This window comes from Phalacrocorax carbo, chromosome 2 (assembly GCF_963921805.1).
Source record: "Phalacrocorax carbo chromosome 2, bPhaCar2.1, whole genome shotgun sequence".
Taxonomy (NCBI): domain Eukaryota; kingdom Metazoa; phylum Chordata; class Aves; order Suliformes; family Phalacrocoracidae; genus Phalacrocorax; species Phalacrocorax carbo.
Genome location: NC_087514.1, coordinates 64,194,751 through 64,211,475, shown reverse-complemented (window position 1 = coordinate 64,211,475; position 16,725 = coordinate 64,194,751). Strand labels below are relative to the sequence as shown.

At 40.2% G+C, this 16,725-nt stretch overlaps 1 protein-coding gene across 1 annotated transcript; it reads left to right on the top strand.

Moving 5' to 3' along the window:
* Nucleotides 1-6: 6 nt before the first annotated feature.
* Nucleotides 7-14,418, top strand: LOC104051343 (cytochrome b5). The gene is made up of 5 exons (XM_064443107.1): nt 7-243; nt 8,053-8,181; nt 9,841-9,870; nt 12,383-12,417; nt 13,243-14,418. The coding sequence occupies exons 1-5, from the start codon at nt 100-102 to the stop codon at nt 13,319-13,321; spliced, it is 417 nt and encodes a 138-aa protein (XP_064299177.1). The 5' UTR covers nt 7-99; the 3' UTR covers nt 13,322-14,418.
* The last annotated feature ends 2,307 nt before the right edge of the window (nt 14,419-16,725 follow it).

Below are 16,725 nucleotides of genomic sequence, written 5' to 3'. Positions count from 1 at the left end.
CGGCGGGGCTACGGTCGGCGCGCGCGAGTGGAGCGGGGTTAGAGCGTGCGGCGGAGCCGGCGGGGCAGCGGCTGTGGGAAGGGCCGTGCCGTGGGGGACATGGTGGGCTCCAGCGAGACCGGGGGCGAGCCGTGGCGGGGCCGGTACTACCGGCTGGAGGAGGTGCAGAAGCACAACAACAGCCAGAGCGCCTGGATCGTCCTGCACCACCGCATCTACGATGTCACCAAGTTTCTGGACGAGGTAGGTGGGCGCGCGGGGAGGGCGCAGGGCAGGCGGGGGGCCCGCCGACGCGGCGGGTACCGGCGCCCCGCTCCCCGAGCCCCGCGGGGCGGTGCGGGCTCGCCGGCGGCTCCTCCGCGCTGCGGCCGGGGCGGCGGCGACAGGCCGTGGGCGGGAGGCGGGCGCGGCGCGGCAGGGTGCCGCCTGCTCGCGATAGTGCTCTGAGAAACGGCGGCGTGAGGGCGGCGGGGCCCGGACTGGCCGGGCCGGGCAGCGGCCGCCTCTCAGGTAGGAGAACCCCGCGTGTGCCGGGCACGCCGTCCCACGCCGGCGCGCTGTCTGCTGCGAGGAGGTGCGTCCTCCCTTCACCCGCCTTTGGACTTTGTGCCGGTGTAGCGGCCGGGGCTCCGCCCGGGGCTCCGCGCTCTCGCCGCTGCCCGGCCGAAGGGCTCACGCTCGGGTTGCGAGGGCGCAGCGGTCGGGTTGCGTGCCGTTGTTGCCCCCCCCCCCCCGCAGTTAACGAATGACACTTTTGATCGCTTGCTGATGGTCAACAACTGATGTAATCATTGATGGTCATGGTTAATAAAGAAGCGTTTTAGTTATTGGAGTAAAACATTCTTCTGTGGAGATGCAGAAATGCCACTACTGAGCAATTTTTTTCAGTACTAAATATAGCTAGGATTTATTAGTGATATGTTGAGTTTTATCCCTCACTCCCATTATTCCCAATCTGCAAATATCAGGCATCCAGTTAAAAATTGTTATTGTAGACTTACATTAATTTCCTTGAGAATACAGCTCAGACTGGTAGAGACTCAACAGAAATCAAGACTTAGTAGTTCTGCAGCCCCATCGTGATTTTTTTTATTTTTGTAGCGATAAACACTTGAAATTAAAAGTTTAAATTGAGCATTTTGCAAATAAGAGGTTGATGAGTGATTTTTCAGAGGCGGTGTTGGCACAGGTAGTATTTTGTTCTTAAGCTGTGTGCCAGCACAAATTGATTGGCTTTTCAGCAAGGTGGATTGTGAAACTGATCTGCCATCTCTTTTTTGATTATTTTTCGTCTAGCTCTGTCCCTGGTCTGGTTCATCCTTTAGATATGGAAATGTTTGTTTGGTTATGCAGACAAGGCCAACGTGTTTTTATAGAAGCCCTGGAAGAGAATGCAATTTCTCATGCAGTCTGAGAAACTGAAGTAGCTGTTCTTGGAAACTCAATGAGGTTTGGATGATATATAATTGTACCAGCACTTCCAGACTGGGGAAGGGGACACAGATGTGCACACACACAAAAAAAGAAACCAAAAACCAACCAAAACCACAAAGCTGCCCAAACCCAACCCAAGAAAAGACCACTTGACAAAAGAAACCAGGATCTAATGAGCTTTTGGATTTTAGTTGCACAATCTGGCAGCCTCTTCCTTAAGTACGTGTGATAAAATCGGTAAATACTAAGAGGCACTACCTTGTGCAGATTTCTCCAAGAAAGTCTTCATTTCAGCCTTCAGGACAATGTTGCTAATTCAGCAACATATTGAAAGAATTTGGTTTGTTTTTAAGCAGTTAAATAGTTTATTGGAAAACTGTGGGATGCCTGATGAATTCTGGTACATATGGGTCAAACTCTAGCCTCACACTAAACAGCTTTCAATAGAATATGGCACGTTGTGAAGCTGAAATTTCTGGGTCGTGTTCTGAGATAATAAATGCATGAGACTGGATAACTGTTTTCAACAGAGTATCTAAATGAAGCTACACTTCTAAGAAAAGCTCTTGGATATTGTGATTTTTGGGATAAAACCCTTGGATTAAAATATTTCATAGGACACTCTTTCTATCTTTTTTGAATGCTTTTGATACCAGGTTAATTTATCAAGTGATGTGCTAATTCTTTTAGTACTGTCAGACACCCTGAGGCATTTACCATGTGACAGATGAGGAGAAATTGGAGCTAGCCTCTTGCTGGTACATTCTGGAGTATGGTAAATGCTTCTCAGTGAAATGGGGGTAATCCCATAACGTAATGTTAGCTGTTTCAATAGCATTATTGGTCAAACTCAGTTTTACTTCTTGCCGCTTTACTTCTTTTGAGTTTGAAAAGCATAAAATATTTCAAGAATAAAATGTACGCTACTACAATAAGTCCAGTAGTACTGAAGAGGATGCACTGCTAAAGCATCACCTCATTCCTGCTCTTCCAAAGCAGTAAATAAGTAAAAGGATCAGTTTACTAGGGAGTGGAAGCTGACTTCACCAGTCCCATTTTTTAATTTGACAAGCAATCTTTCCAGCCACTACATTAACCTATGGAAATATTTTTTTATTGATTACAAATTTGAAAACTTTACAGTGTTTTGGTGCTAAAGACACTATGGATGCCTTCATACCTATTAAGTGAAAGTATGCTACTGCTTTTCACTCCATTACTGTACTGAAAAGGTGTCTGTCTTCTGTCCAGCTGTTGTCTCTTTATAAAGCTTGTAGGTGTTCAGTGAAACTTGTTTGGGTTTTGGGAACCATCAACCTCTGTGAACACTTGATTGAAGTTAGATAGTAAGTGGACTGAGGCGGGTGATGTAGATGTGGCAGGAGTGGTGAGGCTGAAAAGGAGTGGAGGCATATGGTCATGGGAGGGTGACCGTATTAGCTTGGTTTCCTAAGGACAAGGCTTAAAAGAGATAATTTGAAATACAGATGAAGTGCTGGAGGAGGAAAGGATTGTGTACTTTGATGCAGGGGTTACTGAAGATTAAAATTCCAGCAACTGCTTTTTATATATATATTTTTTTAAAATGGCAGACCTCAGGAAAACTTTATAACTTGAATATAAATTTCTCTGATTTTTCTTGATTATCAAAGTATATCCTCTAGGAGAGGAAATCCAGAGACCTCAGCTTTTGGAATGCAGTATCTGAAAGCTCTTGGCATGAAAGACTCTTCTTGAGACCAGAAACCTGGAAATCATCTTTTTGATTCAAAGTCTGTCGGACCTGTATTAGAGAAAATTTGGGAAATCTTTTCATAATTTCAGGTCCTACAACACTTAAGGGAAAATAGCTACTAGAAATGCATATGTACTCATAGCAGGATCTTACGGCTATAACTGTATTACAGATAACTACATATGTGAATAATATTAAATGTCAATTAATAGATTAAGTACATTGGTAATGCTTGATAGCATTTCTCCATAGTTTAATAAAGCAATCCCACTAGTCAGGCTTTTACATCAGTTTAATGAGCTAAACAAGAGTAGCTAGGCCTATAAAAATAAGAATGAAATTATCAGTGTCCTGATCCACTTCCCATTGTGGTGACATCCCTCCCTATGGCTTTTATGGGAACTTGGTGGGATTCCTCAAGCTAGGCAGAGAAGCTAACAACAGGAACATCTCTACCTGAGAGAAATTCCTTATTCTGGAAACTAACTATGGTATGTATTTAATATTCATCTCATGCAGAATTTGTTTAGGTTATTTCAATTGTTGATGCTGTCATAATTTAGCAAAAATATCAATGGCCAATGAAAATGTTTTTTTTTTTTTTTTGTAAGGAGTGCTGTTTTCAAACAGAATGGACAGCTCCCACAAAAGGTGTTTTGTAATGCTGATCAAATAAAGTGCAGAAAATCAAATACTGTTTTAGTCTGTCAGAATGAAAAATGTTCTCTCCACTATGTGGTGGTAAGTTACATTCATCCAGTATGATGATATAGTGGAGGAGTAGCATAATACCTTCCCTGTTTAAGGTAGTGAATAACTTACAACGAAAGGTGCCAGTACAGCAAGCTTTGAAGTCTGTCAGTGTATCACATGAATTTTCATTTCAGGACCTTGCAGTCTAAGGATCAAAACCAGTGTTAATCTCTTTCTTCAGCTCTCACGAAGCTTGCAGTAAGATTTGAAAATGCTTTGAAAAATAGCACTTCTTAGCACTCTTAAGCAAGATGCTGCAAGCTCTAATTGTGTTAGAAGGGAGGAAATGGGCACACAGCTACTGGGCATTTCTTTTGCAGTTCATCTAAAACCCGAATGATGGTTTTCAAAGAATACGCTCTCATAAAGAGATCTACTCTCCTAGGCTCCTAAAATTTTACATGAGTATAGAATTTCTGTCCTGTAATGTAAAAAGGTGAGGGAAATAATTTTAAGAACTGTTCAGGCTATGTGAAAGTGCTCCTAAAACAAACAAGTGTTAGTCTGTCTGCCTTGTACAATAAAGCTGAGGTTCTCTGGGTCTTCTTGGCTCTGTCGCTGCCCCTTTCTGCTTCTCATTCGCTGTAGTGCAGAAAGCAAAACTTGAATTTATGAGACAGCAAAGGTGTCCACCCGTGGCAAATCTCCCCAAAAGTTAAACTGGACCCTAGGTTTGATTCTCCCAGTATGGGAAGGGGGCAGGAATTGCAAATTAGGGTAGCAGTACTTTGTCTTAAACTATAATACTGAGAAAGTTATGTGACTGTAGCGAGGGGGGAGAAGAGGTGGTAGACATTCAGGATGAAGTGATCAGACTCCTGACCCAGATGAGGGCAGTGAGTTTAACTGCTCATTTGCTTTATCTAAAACTTTCTGATGTGCTGCTGTTAGGAATTAGTCTATGCTATGTACCAGTGCTGGCTTTGTACAGCCTTCTGTTTTGCTTGTAACTTGCATATCTATATTGGTAATGTCCTGGGAATGAGCTAGACTGGCTTAACTTACCAGTAAAAGCTTTTTCGTTCCCCTTGAACCACAGTTTTATGTGCAAAAATACTTTAGTTGTTTGTGTCAGCAGAATTTCACTTTAGGAGTAATTATCTGGATAGTCTTGTGGGCTTCCAGTTCCAGGGTCTATCCAGAGACTCTTCATTAAAGTAGAAATTCTGATCACAAGCTTTGTTTACCATGCAGAAGTGTGAACAAAGGCCCTGTATAAACAAACTGAGAAACTCACTGAACCATGGAAAATGCTCAGCTTTTGATAGAAAAGTCACTTCTTGCACTTTGTGAGACATTACAGTTGCTCCCTTTCATTAGGGGAGGCAAAGTCTTTTCATTAACTGCTTGTATTATGTGCTAGTTGTTTGCAGAGGGTTTGCAAGTTTTCATCTTGAAGCAGAGGTGCTGTCTAAAAGAGGTGTTTAGCTTCAAAGTACTTTTATGTCTGTATGGTAGGTTACTAGAAACATCTGCTAGATGGCTTAAGTTAGGAACTCTGTGTGATTCTCTCTACCTTAGTCTTGCTGATGTGAGGAAAAAATACTCCCAGTTGTCCAGCTATGGTGGCAGAGGTTGGGGGAGGTTGTCCCCTTCAGCTGATGTGTGATAGCCACTGAGGGGGTTGGTCACGGTCACTGTGGTGACGTTAATATTGTGGTTTTGTAGACAGAGGGACCAGTTACTAATTAGACCAAAAACTAATCCTACAGAGAAAAGCCGGAGTGCCTCACTGAAGCTGCCCATATAGCTACACGATTGCTTTGTAGTGGCACAAGGGAGGGATTTGGGAACAATTAGTATATGATCGTTCTGTAGTCAGCAACCTGCAGGTAGCTTGTTAAAGTACTCTGTGAAATAATTTTAGTGTAGATGCAGGTTATACTGGTGGGTATCCACTTGTTTGGCTAGTTGGTGAATTTCTGTGGGGAACTAGTGTACACTGTGTGATCTTGCACCTTGCTGGAGTAACTAGTGTTTTATCTACTTGTACGAGAAGGGTTTGGGCTCATTGCAATGCATGCGTGCAAGTGTACATGCTGCTAGTGCTTTAGTAGTTTAACTTTGGTGCCTTTTGCTACTTGTTGATGTCTTGTTTGTTAAGGATGTTTTACAAGGAATTCTGCTGCCTTTTCTGCTGAAGATGCTACATATATTTTTCTATTTTGGGGAGTGCGGTTCTTTAGCATTGTATTAAAAAAAAAACAAAACAAACCCCCAAAAATCCAAAGCCCACATAACTGAAGGATTTCTTTGAAGACTTAGTTGTGGCAATATCTGGGAGAGCCTGTTAGACCCAAGTTGAGCTTCTTAAATGTACTATACATTTCAAAGCACTGAACTTGAGTGATCCCTTGACTTTTGTCCAGTCTTTTCCCTGAATACTGATCAGAATGGATTCAAGGGCAGGATTTTGGTGAGCATGCCGTATTTGCATGTCTGCTTGCATAATCTTCACTCTGCATGCACTCTTTTAACCTTTCTGGGTTAAACTGCTGTGCCTAATCTCTCTATCAATTGCTTAATCTTGCTTTTGCTTAGTCATGGTGGGGTTCCCTTACCCTTCTAGCTGTAGTATCTTGGTGCTTTAAAAAAAGTGTTCGGTTGTTTAGTTTTGTGGGTTTCTTGGTGGTTTTTTTTGGTGGTTTTTTTTTTTAAAAAAAAAAAAGCTCAACTTAATCTATTAAAATAAATGTCTGCCTTTTATGCAAAGATTAAAGTTTTGGAGTTCTGGTTCTTCTGGAAATTAGTAGTAATAGTGTCTTCCTGATCCATATGAACAAGTCTTATTTTTGTTGGAAGAGAAGGATTGATAGGAGGTTAATATGGTGGATTCGAAGTAAATGCTCACCTGAATTGCCTAGATCAGCAGAAATGTTCATGCCATTTCTTTAATCCACTAAACACAGCCTTTCTGTTCAGCCATGCTCCAGGCAAGATGACCCTAAATTGTAGAAATTTTGCCTATGTTCATCGTTTTAGATCCTGTAGTCAGAAGCATTAGAAACAGAATTTAGGCTCCAAAGCCTTATTTCCTCTGACACTGGTAAAGTGTTAGAATTTATTTCATGGTTGCGTTAATCCAAGGCAGCAGTACTAAAGAGTTTTCATCCTGCTTACATAATCATTCTCTGTGTTTATGTAGTAGTTGCCTACCTAAAAGTTGAGTGGTGAATTTCTGTGGCATGTTACTTATCTGTTATATGAATGAGTAACTTGAAGCTGAGAAAATCCACAGAACTAGAAGATGTGGTAGATCTTGCAGTATGTACAGACAGAATTATTTGATGGATGGAAGTGTGGAACTGCGTGCAGTCCCAAAAGTGTGTCCTGAGGAAGAACAAAAGTTAATGGAGGGCAGGGATTTAGGTTAAAGGAATGGTGATGGGTTGAGGTATTTGGAGATATTGGGAGATGACTATTCTATGTGTCAGTGGTTTTATCAGCAGTGTGGCTAAAAACAAATTGCTATTCTAGTGTCTTGTATGAGCTTTCAGTTGTGTTTAAGCAGTTCCAAAGTAGCTGGCTTACTAGATAATCATACAATAATTTCTTTTGGAAATGACCCTTGAAAGTTATCTGGTCCAATTCCCAGCTTAAACTAGGATTAATTTGAAGGTCAGGTTCCTTAGCGCCTTGTCTAGGCAAACTGAAAGGATGGAGAGTCTGTGTGCTCCCTTGCCAACTTATTTCAGTGCTTGATTACTCTTCTTGCGAACAGCTTTTTGTTACATCTACCTGGAACGTTCTCAATACACCTTACACCTTTTGTCTTTTATCCTTTTGCTGTGTAAAGCATTGTTTGGATAAAAATGTATGTTTCCTGCAGAAGTGAGGATGTGGGATGTAACCTTAGATAATAGTTGGGCTATTAAAAGACTGGCTGATTCCCATAATGTTCTAAATGCTTTAGTTGCTAGGGGTAAGGCCTCTTACTGCTCCATCACTGATGGAGTAGAAGCTTAGCTTCCTTGGTTTTGGCTTCAGAGAGGCTTATGTTTGCTCTAAGAAATCCAGCAGCTGGTTTTGCATGGGCAATTTTTATATTTTCAGAAATGTCAAAATGAAGAATTTCCATGTTTAGAATGTGGAATGGTTTTCAGTAACAAATTCACTCATTAAAATTGCAGCACCCAGGTGGAGAAGAGGTCCTCAGGGAGCAAGCTGGAGGAGACGCTACTGAGAACTTTGAAGATGTTGGCCATTCCACAGATGCAAGGACGCTGTCAGAAAGCTTTATTGTTGGGGAACTTCATCCGGTGAGTATGTGAGAGTACCAGTATGGGCTGTTTACTATAGTAATTTAGCATCTAGTTATTTCTCTGGTAATTTACTTCAAAATAAAGGAGAGCTGCTATTTTGGTTGGGTGTTAGCCTTGCAGCAGTTTGTGGATAGACCTGGACTGGAGACAGGTTCCCCCCAATGTCAAGGGATTTGATTATTGTAGCATAAGTACAGTCACATCTAAAAGTTTGGCTGCTTTGAAATATTTTACAGCCTAGTTCTTGAATAAACTGAATACAGACTCATGCCATTTCTGGTGGACCCTGTGAGCTTTTATAATGAGACTCTATAACCCCTAAAGGTGATACATCAGAGTGTCTAGACCTTTTCTTATGTCAATATGCAGAGTGATTACTGACAGCCACTGCCATTCTTCCAGCATTGTCAATATACATGCCAGGCTTCCATCTGGATCTAAAAGTACAATCCTGGCTCTTCATATGAGTGTTTAGAAAATGGATACTATAATCTTCTAGTTTGATGCTCTGTCTTCCCCTTATCTGGCTCCCCTGTTTTTGTCCTGTATCCGTGTTCCCTACTTGTAGTTGTCAGGGTTGCTTATGATCAGTTCTCACTGGACTACCTGTCACTTCCTTTTTTTCTATACTGTCCTTACCATTTCCTGTACTTTTAACCATCACCTTTCTTCTGCCTCTAGCTTTGAAGGCTTTATTTAGCTACGGAACTGCTGCCTTAGCTTCCTTCAGATAGGCTTTTTTTTAACCTTTCCTGCATCTCAGTAGTTGAAAACCACTTGCTAGTGTGCCTGTCTGCTCTACTTTACTGCCCATCCCTTCCTCTTATCTTTTCCTCTTTTCTGTTTTGTGCATGTTTTGTCTTGCATTTGGGGTAAACATCACTGTCTTGAGTAGCATATTTCACAGTAAGATTCCTGATTTTGTATCTGTCTTAGGTCCTCTCTTGATAAATATTAATAGTGTAGCTTCTCCTAATAACAAATAATTCTGCTTTGATGCACATTAGTAACCTTGCAGGCTTGTCATCTATTTCAGATGGCAGCTGATGCCAGTAAAGTTGTTTGTAACCTGGCTACCAGTCCAGTTCTTCCTTGTTTGACAAGTGCCTGTTTTCATTTGATATGAAACAGCTTGATTGTTTAATGTACAGATACAGCACTGTCAAGATTATATACTGTTGGGCTTTTTTGTGATGAATGTGACTATTTCAAGTAAAACTTAATGAGTATGTGAAAGATGCACAGAATTTGGGACCTTTGTACTGGATGTTGGACCAAAACTGGTTAGATGACTTTGCCTACTAATATGAATAGACTGGGTAGAAGTAAACTAACATGATCGTGTATAAGCTAAGGCTATATGTACTGTTTAGAGACAAAGGCAATGCAAAAACATGGGCATGAGGGGTAACAAAACATGTTGGAGAATTGGGTTATGCTTCTTTGTGGAATACTGGGAAGTGTTATTTAAGGACGAGATCTTTATGGTAGCTCAAAATCATACACTGACATCTGCTCTGTTGCAAGTCTGTTTTCTAGGTGAAAATAGGTATGCATTAGCAGAATAGAATTGCATACTGAATTCAGTGATATATTTGAATGCTTTGGGGTTTTGTCTAAATGGTTGGTTTTTTTTTTTTGCTTGTTTTCTTGCAGGATGATAGAGGGAAGCTTCAGAAACCAACAGTAAGTGTGTTTCTTGAAATGCCACATTGTTTCTTTTAGGCATTAGGCACGGTGTCTCTGTAAATGGTGTACCCCCGGAGGCAAAAATAATTCAGCTTGATTTAAGTGTAGTGTTTCAGGTCATGAATATCTTAAACCTGTTGATCTGGCTTCAACTTACTCTTCCTGTAAGCTGTTCTTTAATTTATCTGGTTTCGAAACAAGAGGTTACTAAGTGCGATGGCATTACACTATAGCAAAAAGGTGAGTCTAGGATCAGTCAGTGGCTTACTAGAATTCAATTTAAGAAAAAAATCAGTTTGTAGCCAGAATAGGTTAAACTACTATGTGTTTGTGTGGAAAAATGTGGTGCTTAAAAATAGATTGGTAGCTTTAGTAGATATAGACTATAGAGGCATTTGACTGCTGTATTATAGATAAGTTAATTTGCAATTGTGAATCTTTTTCAAGGTGCAAATACTGCTTGCTTCCTGACTGTTTCAGTAGATCTTGAGTGTTTTGCCAATGCAGTATTGCATTTATTTTCTTATCTTTAATAGAATAAAGTTATGTTGGCACTCAACTATCAAACTTATAAAATTCAGATGTCCCTTAAAGGAGCAAGTGCATCAGGGATTAATTTGTACAGTTGCTGCTGCTGTGTGTATAGAGGATGTTTGCTTAGGGCTGGCTTAAGAGTACAGCAGTGCACTTAAGAAATAGTTGAAGATTATTGTTAAATGAAATGTAGTAGGAATAGGTTCTTACTCTTGCTGTTTGAAAGATTACTTTTAAGGAGCAATAATTTTTAAGATCTTCCAATAGTATGAATAACTTAAAGGAAAGAAAGTAAAACAAATGTGTGTGTGTATATATACACACACTGAAATGTTTGCTGTAGCAATTATTAATTTTATTATTGATTAAGGACTGGAACTAGTATACTGATAAAAATAAGAAATGGAGTGGTGACTGGAATTCAGAGCCTCTTCACACCAAGAATAACATCATCTGTTCAGAATTATTTTGAAACTCAGGGCAACTTATACTTAGGCTATAAGAGCAGCCACTATAAATTTAACTAAGAAACAGTGCAAGTTGTAGTAATACTGTTCTTTGATTATCACAGGAAACTACTAAACCGAAGTACTTAAAATATTAGTTTGACCGAAGTATCCAAATGACTTTTTATTACACTATTTGGCTTATTCCCTTGTTTTAGTGCTTGTCATAGTTATCTACACTACATGTGTGTCCCATCATTCCAGAAGGAAGCCGGAGCACTTTCCTCCAGCAGGACATGTGGGTGCAGCTGATAAGACAGTTTAGCTTTGCCTTGCGCTCTGGGAGTGTAACGTGACAGGGTAGGCCCTGTGTGCCCTGGCTTTCTAGGAGCCACCAGAAGGCCTTGTGCTTTCAAATGTCCTTCTCGTCCTCGCACTGTATCTGAAGTACCTTCACTGTACATGTCCAGTGTCATACTGTTTAAAAACAGGTTTCTGATGAGCTGGGCCATGTTCCTCTTACTGTCTTGGTGTGGGGGCTACCCCCTGGCCCTGGAAGTGACAAGTTGGTTGTTGTATAAGATGTTAGCCTTGATAGCGTGGGCACAAGCTGTTCCATATTGTTTGGCTTTGGGATTAGCTTTTCATGGAGGCATTCACAAAACCAATACAGATGCAATCACGGAGTCTTACTCTTTTAAACATGGTACTTGTCACGTGTAAACCTGTGATGATTTGGGTGCTTGAAAAAGCAGCCTGTTAGAACCTGTGAGAGGATGTTAGGAATCTTTTGCTCTTTAAATGAACTGCAAATATTCTTATAGGGAAGCAATTAGTTTTTCAGTGATGGATCTTGTACCACTAAATTTAAGTACAGTTTTAATGCTTGGATCTTTTGAATGCACTTAGGGCCATGTGCAATTAGTAGTATTCAAATTAATAAGTCTTTATATAAATTGTGCACATGTACCCAAGTGGGATTTGATCTTGTAGCGCTTCTTTTTCTGTGGAAACTGAAGAAGAAGTCCAAATCAACATCAGAAAAAACTAGAATAATTTGACTGATTCTTATGCAATCTGAAACACTACACTAAAAATTAGTTTAAGCCTTGTGGATGTAAATTAGTAGCTTTCTTCATATAGGTTCCATATGAGAAATACTTGTGTATTAATTCAGAGTCTTCTCAATTAGATTTTAGGGAAGTAAGGGCATCTTTTGCTTTTTAGGTGACTAAAACTTTTCAAATGTAATCTGAGGTTGAAGTTAACTTCATGGAAAACTTGCAGCAAAATTCCTTGTGGTATTTTTTGTAATAACTTTTGATGCAATGTTGACTAAAACTGCTGCTAGCTAGCTTCTAATACAACAGTCTGTAATAAGAATTCTGAGAAAATGCTTTCCAAATGCAATGCACTGAGTTACTTTTAAATTAGTCCCACTTAATGAGTTTTGAGAAGTTGAGGGGGTAGTTAAAATGGAGTGGGATGTCTGCCTGATGTTAAATATCTTTTTATGCTTTGCTTTCCAGGAAACTCTTATTACCACTACTCAGTCTAATGCCAGGTATAGTATGATACCTCACGTCAAACTTTAAGTTCCTCGTGATTATGTTTCTGAAGCTTAGAAAGCTGAATAGCTTCTGTCTGCTGGAAGCTTAGGTGCCAGAGGGTGGCACATGAAGTCCAAGCTGGCATCTGGTACCACTTTACAAGCATGTTAGCTTACTGTCTAGATTTTTTTTCTCATGTTGATACGTATCAGTCTCTACCAAATGGTTTATGTTGCACAGGCCTTCATTCCTGGAGGCTGTCTGGTGAATAGAAGATGCTTGGTGCCATTGCTGACTTTTTTTTTTTTTTTACTAACATGGACACCTCCCTTTTAAAACTTGCTATAACTGTTGCATCTAGGGGAAATAAGAAGGGAAACCTGCTGGAATTGCAGGGTGAGGGGAAGACCACTTTGGAGTACCACTGAATCAAAATTTGTAAAATTATATCCTACTGACAGGTGCCTACTGCTGAAACCCCAGAGGACTGTTCCATGCCCCCCTGAGTGGGGAGCTTGGGTGCTTAAAAGTGTCATGTGATGCTGCTACTTAAATGGCTTTTGAATAAATAATATTCTGGGCAGCATGCCATGATTTTAAACATGTCTAGAGTCTACTCTTCTCTAGTAAGCAAACTTCTTGTAAGGTCTAGTACAAAGCTTTAACAGTACAAGCTTTTTTACTTGGCTTGAGTGTTACTGGCCAGCCCAGTTGTTCTGTTGCCCTAACTTTGAAGTATTCGTTGGGGTGGGGAGGAATGACTTCTTTAAGCAATTACTTTTCTTTTAAACTTGCTGGTTGTCACTTCCTAAACTGCTGTTTCTAAAACTTCCTTCTAGTTCATGGTCCAACTGGGTGATCCCGGCAATAGCAGCAATTATCGTGGCCCTGATGTATCGTTCCTACATGTCGGAGTAAGCGCCTTACTGAGATCTAATGCAAGAAGAGACTTATCTAGGAGAAAATAGAAGCAATCCTAACCCAATACGTTTCCAGACAAAAGCGTAATGTCTGATGAAAAATTCAACTTTTTCAGAAAACTGAACAATTATTTTCTGCTGTGCACTTTTCTTAATGTTGCCTTCTTCGTTGCTGTTCTGAAGTGATAAAAAGGCAGCATTTCTCTTTTTGTATAACAATTTTATTCTCTAATGAATTATTTGATAACTGTATTGGTTTCTGTGTTAGAATATTGTTTTGTATGTAACACACTGATTCTGGTTATTTCTCTTTAATCTGTAATGGGGTCCATAGGACTCTCTTACATATAAATTTTACAGCTTTAAATGACCACCAAAACTTGTGTGCATGTATTTGTCCATGTACACAACTTAACTTAAAAAATCATGTTGTCTTCTTTAATGTAGTATGTTTGAATAAAATGCTAATTAAAAATAATGGGAAAAGCTGAGTGAGGTAGTAGATACAGGTGCCTGTAAGCAGTTGGGCCCTACCACTCAAGCTATAATGAGTTGTGGTGTTGGCTATTTTTTGTTTTGTGGGTTTTTTTGTTTCCTTTCCTCTTGACATCTGCTCTTACAGTTGTTGTAGATATTCCTACTAGCAAACTGTTCTGTTTGGCTCCCATTATAAAATTCAGGTGAAACATGAAACCCAGTGTTTGGCCCAATTAGGTCTGTCTCAGTTTTGTGAAAAGGAGCTCTTTTTGGAGAAAAAAAAAAAAAAAAGGAAGAAAAAAGTGCTATGTAAATTCCACTACAGGTAATACAACTGCTACTAAATAATACTGTTCCTGCCAAGCACTCAGGTGACTCTAGAATTTGATCTGGAACTTTTAGACTTTTATAAAATCTTTAACTTTGTCATGTATATTGTGAGGGGAAAAACTGATATGTGGAATCTGTTTCTGACTGTTCTGTGATGTGCTCCTTGGTGCTTTACTATGAAGAGATGACTATTTTCACTGCTAAGTAAAAGATAACTGAAAGTTTGCATTTTGTGGTGAATATTTTTAGTCATATGTAAATGATCATGAATAAAAGTTTAATTGCTTACCCTTGCTGTCTCAAATAGGTTCATTTCAGTCTTTTTTGAAGGCCTTGGAAGGGATGCTCTTCCATATTGGGACACTTCTCAGAGGCACCTGTTTGATGGTGCATCTTGAAAGTCAAGATACTTCCCTGGTGCAGGGAAGTCACATATTAAAAAGTGGGAAAAGTGTACCATGGAGCAGTTAGCATAGATAACTTATCAGTTGGTGTTGAGTTAAGCTGATGAAAACATTTAGCAGTGGTTTGGCCGTGTAAGCTCTGCCTCCCTGGCATAAACCAGAACTTAAAACACTGTTTCAAGGGTTGCCTCTTGGCAGCACCAGGGAAGATGCATGCATGTTAGGTCCTGTGTCAAATCAAATTGAAAGATAGTACACACTGCAAACACCAGCTTTAATAATAAAAAAAAAAATTGGAGGGGAGAGGAAGTGCTGTGACTTCAGGAGATTGTGCATCTGTAGAAATGTGTCAATATAGGACTCCTTTAAGAATTCCTTATTGGGGGAATTATTTTTCTGTTATACCAAATAAGGAGATCTCGTATGGCTTCAGCTGTGAAAGTGTTTAGAATCTCTTCATTTGTATTCATGTGCTCTGTCAGCCTTAGTTTACAGATATCAATGCATATGTGCTTGTGTGTAGATCCCATCAGCTTCTTTATCTTGGAAATTTTAACCTGCAGTATAAACAGCAGTGTTTGGGACTGTGTCTGGCACTGGTTTATTTTGTTCTGTTCTTGCCCTGGCTTTTTCTCTGAATGTGATGAAGTTGAGTTTAAAAATTCAGGCTTTGACTTTACAGGTAACTTTTTAAAGAATTTATTAATTCTGAGTTGGTATTTAGACTCAAACCAAGTTTGAAGTACTGAATTTTCTGTTTGTTTTTAAAATACTGTTTAAATTTGCATGACTAGGTGAGGCAAAGAGCCCTTTAGAAAGCTTACACCACCACCACCCCCACCCCCCACCCCCAGGAATTTCAGACTGAGATAATTACATCCACATCAGCAGACAAGGTAGTGCAATCAAAGAGGATCCATAAGGCAAAACATTTCTCGCCTTTTCTCCATGCTGTGTATGTTTTGGGAGTCTTAGTATAGTACAGCTCTGTTTGGGTCCCATATACTGGATGTTTACTGGGGGCTGGAGCATGTTATGCAATCCTGAGTACCTGTGCAAGCTCAGTTCCATCTAAAAGCAGTCCAGCTGGTGTGTGCAGGGGATTTCCATAATGTGAACCGAAAGTGCAGTGAGTGGAGATGAGCAGGCAATGCTCCAAAAACTCCAAAAGCGCTAATGTAGATGCACATAGCTTGTTCCCTGTAGTTGGTCTGTTCCTGTTCCCTTCCACCAGTGCTGGTGTAAGTTTTTCCTCAGAGGTGGACATGACTGTTTAAGGATTTTAAATGTAAGCTGATACATTTGTTGACTCAAAAAATAACCAGGCTTATAATTTTCCTTTTTAATACCCTAAGGTTAGAGCTGCTTTCCATAGGGGATCGTAGAGGAGTTTTTATGTTACTTTTTTAGCTTTTGATTATGAGGGGAAGAGAAGTGCATGGGTGTGGTGAGGCATGAATGACTATGCTATTAAAAACTAGTCGACAGCAAAAAGAATGGACCGAGTCTGCTTTCTTCTCAGAACAAAATCCATTGTCCTCGGATCTGATCTGAAGGCACTTGTTCTAATTGTCTGGCTATTGGCTTTAATACTTATTTTTGTTTGGAGAGGCTGGTTTTGGTGGTCGATGCTTTAAATCAGATGTCAACTCATGTTGTTAACTTGTACAACTTCACAACGTTTATACTGCCTTTGTATCCTGAAATAAATTATTTGGGTTTTGCGGTTTTGGCCTTCACTTGCCTCTCCTCTGTTGTTCGCGAGAACGCATAGTGGCAGAGAACTCCCTTAAATGGAGATGGCCTTGGCTTTCTCTTGGTGTCTGTGGAGTAAAGCCAGCACAACTTGGTCACTTGCTCCCTTTGCTATGATGAGAAAAAAATAGTATGCTGTCCCTTTCTTTGGCTCGCTTGCTTTGGCGCAGTGGTCCAGTGCCTTTCTGTAGCGCTGAATGCTGTGCTGCAGTCAGGATTTTGCAGAATGCTAGAGAGGATCTGGCAAGCGGTAAAAGATAGGCAAATGGAAGCTGATCACAAATTTTAAGTGACAATATATCTTTCTTCAGAGGCAGAAAAAAAAAAGGGGGAAGGCGCTATTGGGGTAAATGAATGCTTATGAATTCTTGGCCGTTTTGAGCAAAACTTTCTGTATTTTCTGCAAGGCTGGCAGTGAGGATTATTAAGCAAAACT

What these genes read in the sequence shown, in the direction of transcription:
- LOC104051343 (XM_064443107.1), top strand. Translation starts at nt 100, where the DNA reads ATGGTGGGCTCCAGCGAGACCGGGGGCGAGCCGTGGCGGGGCCGGTAC. An exon ending in GGAAGCTTCAGAAACCAACA is followed by an intron (nt 9,871 to 12,382) that starts GTAAGTGTGTTT and finishes TTTGCTTTCCAG; the next exon opens with GAAACTCTTATTACCACTAC. An exon ending in ACTACTCAGTCTAATGCCAG is followed by an intron (nt 12,418 to 13,242) that starts GTATAGTATGAT and finishes ACTTCCTTCTAG; the next exon opens with TTCATGGTCCAACTGGGTGA.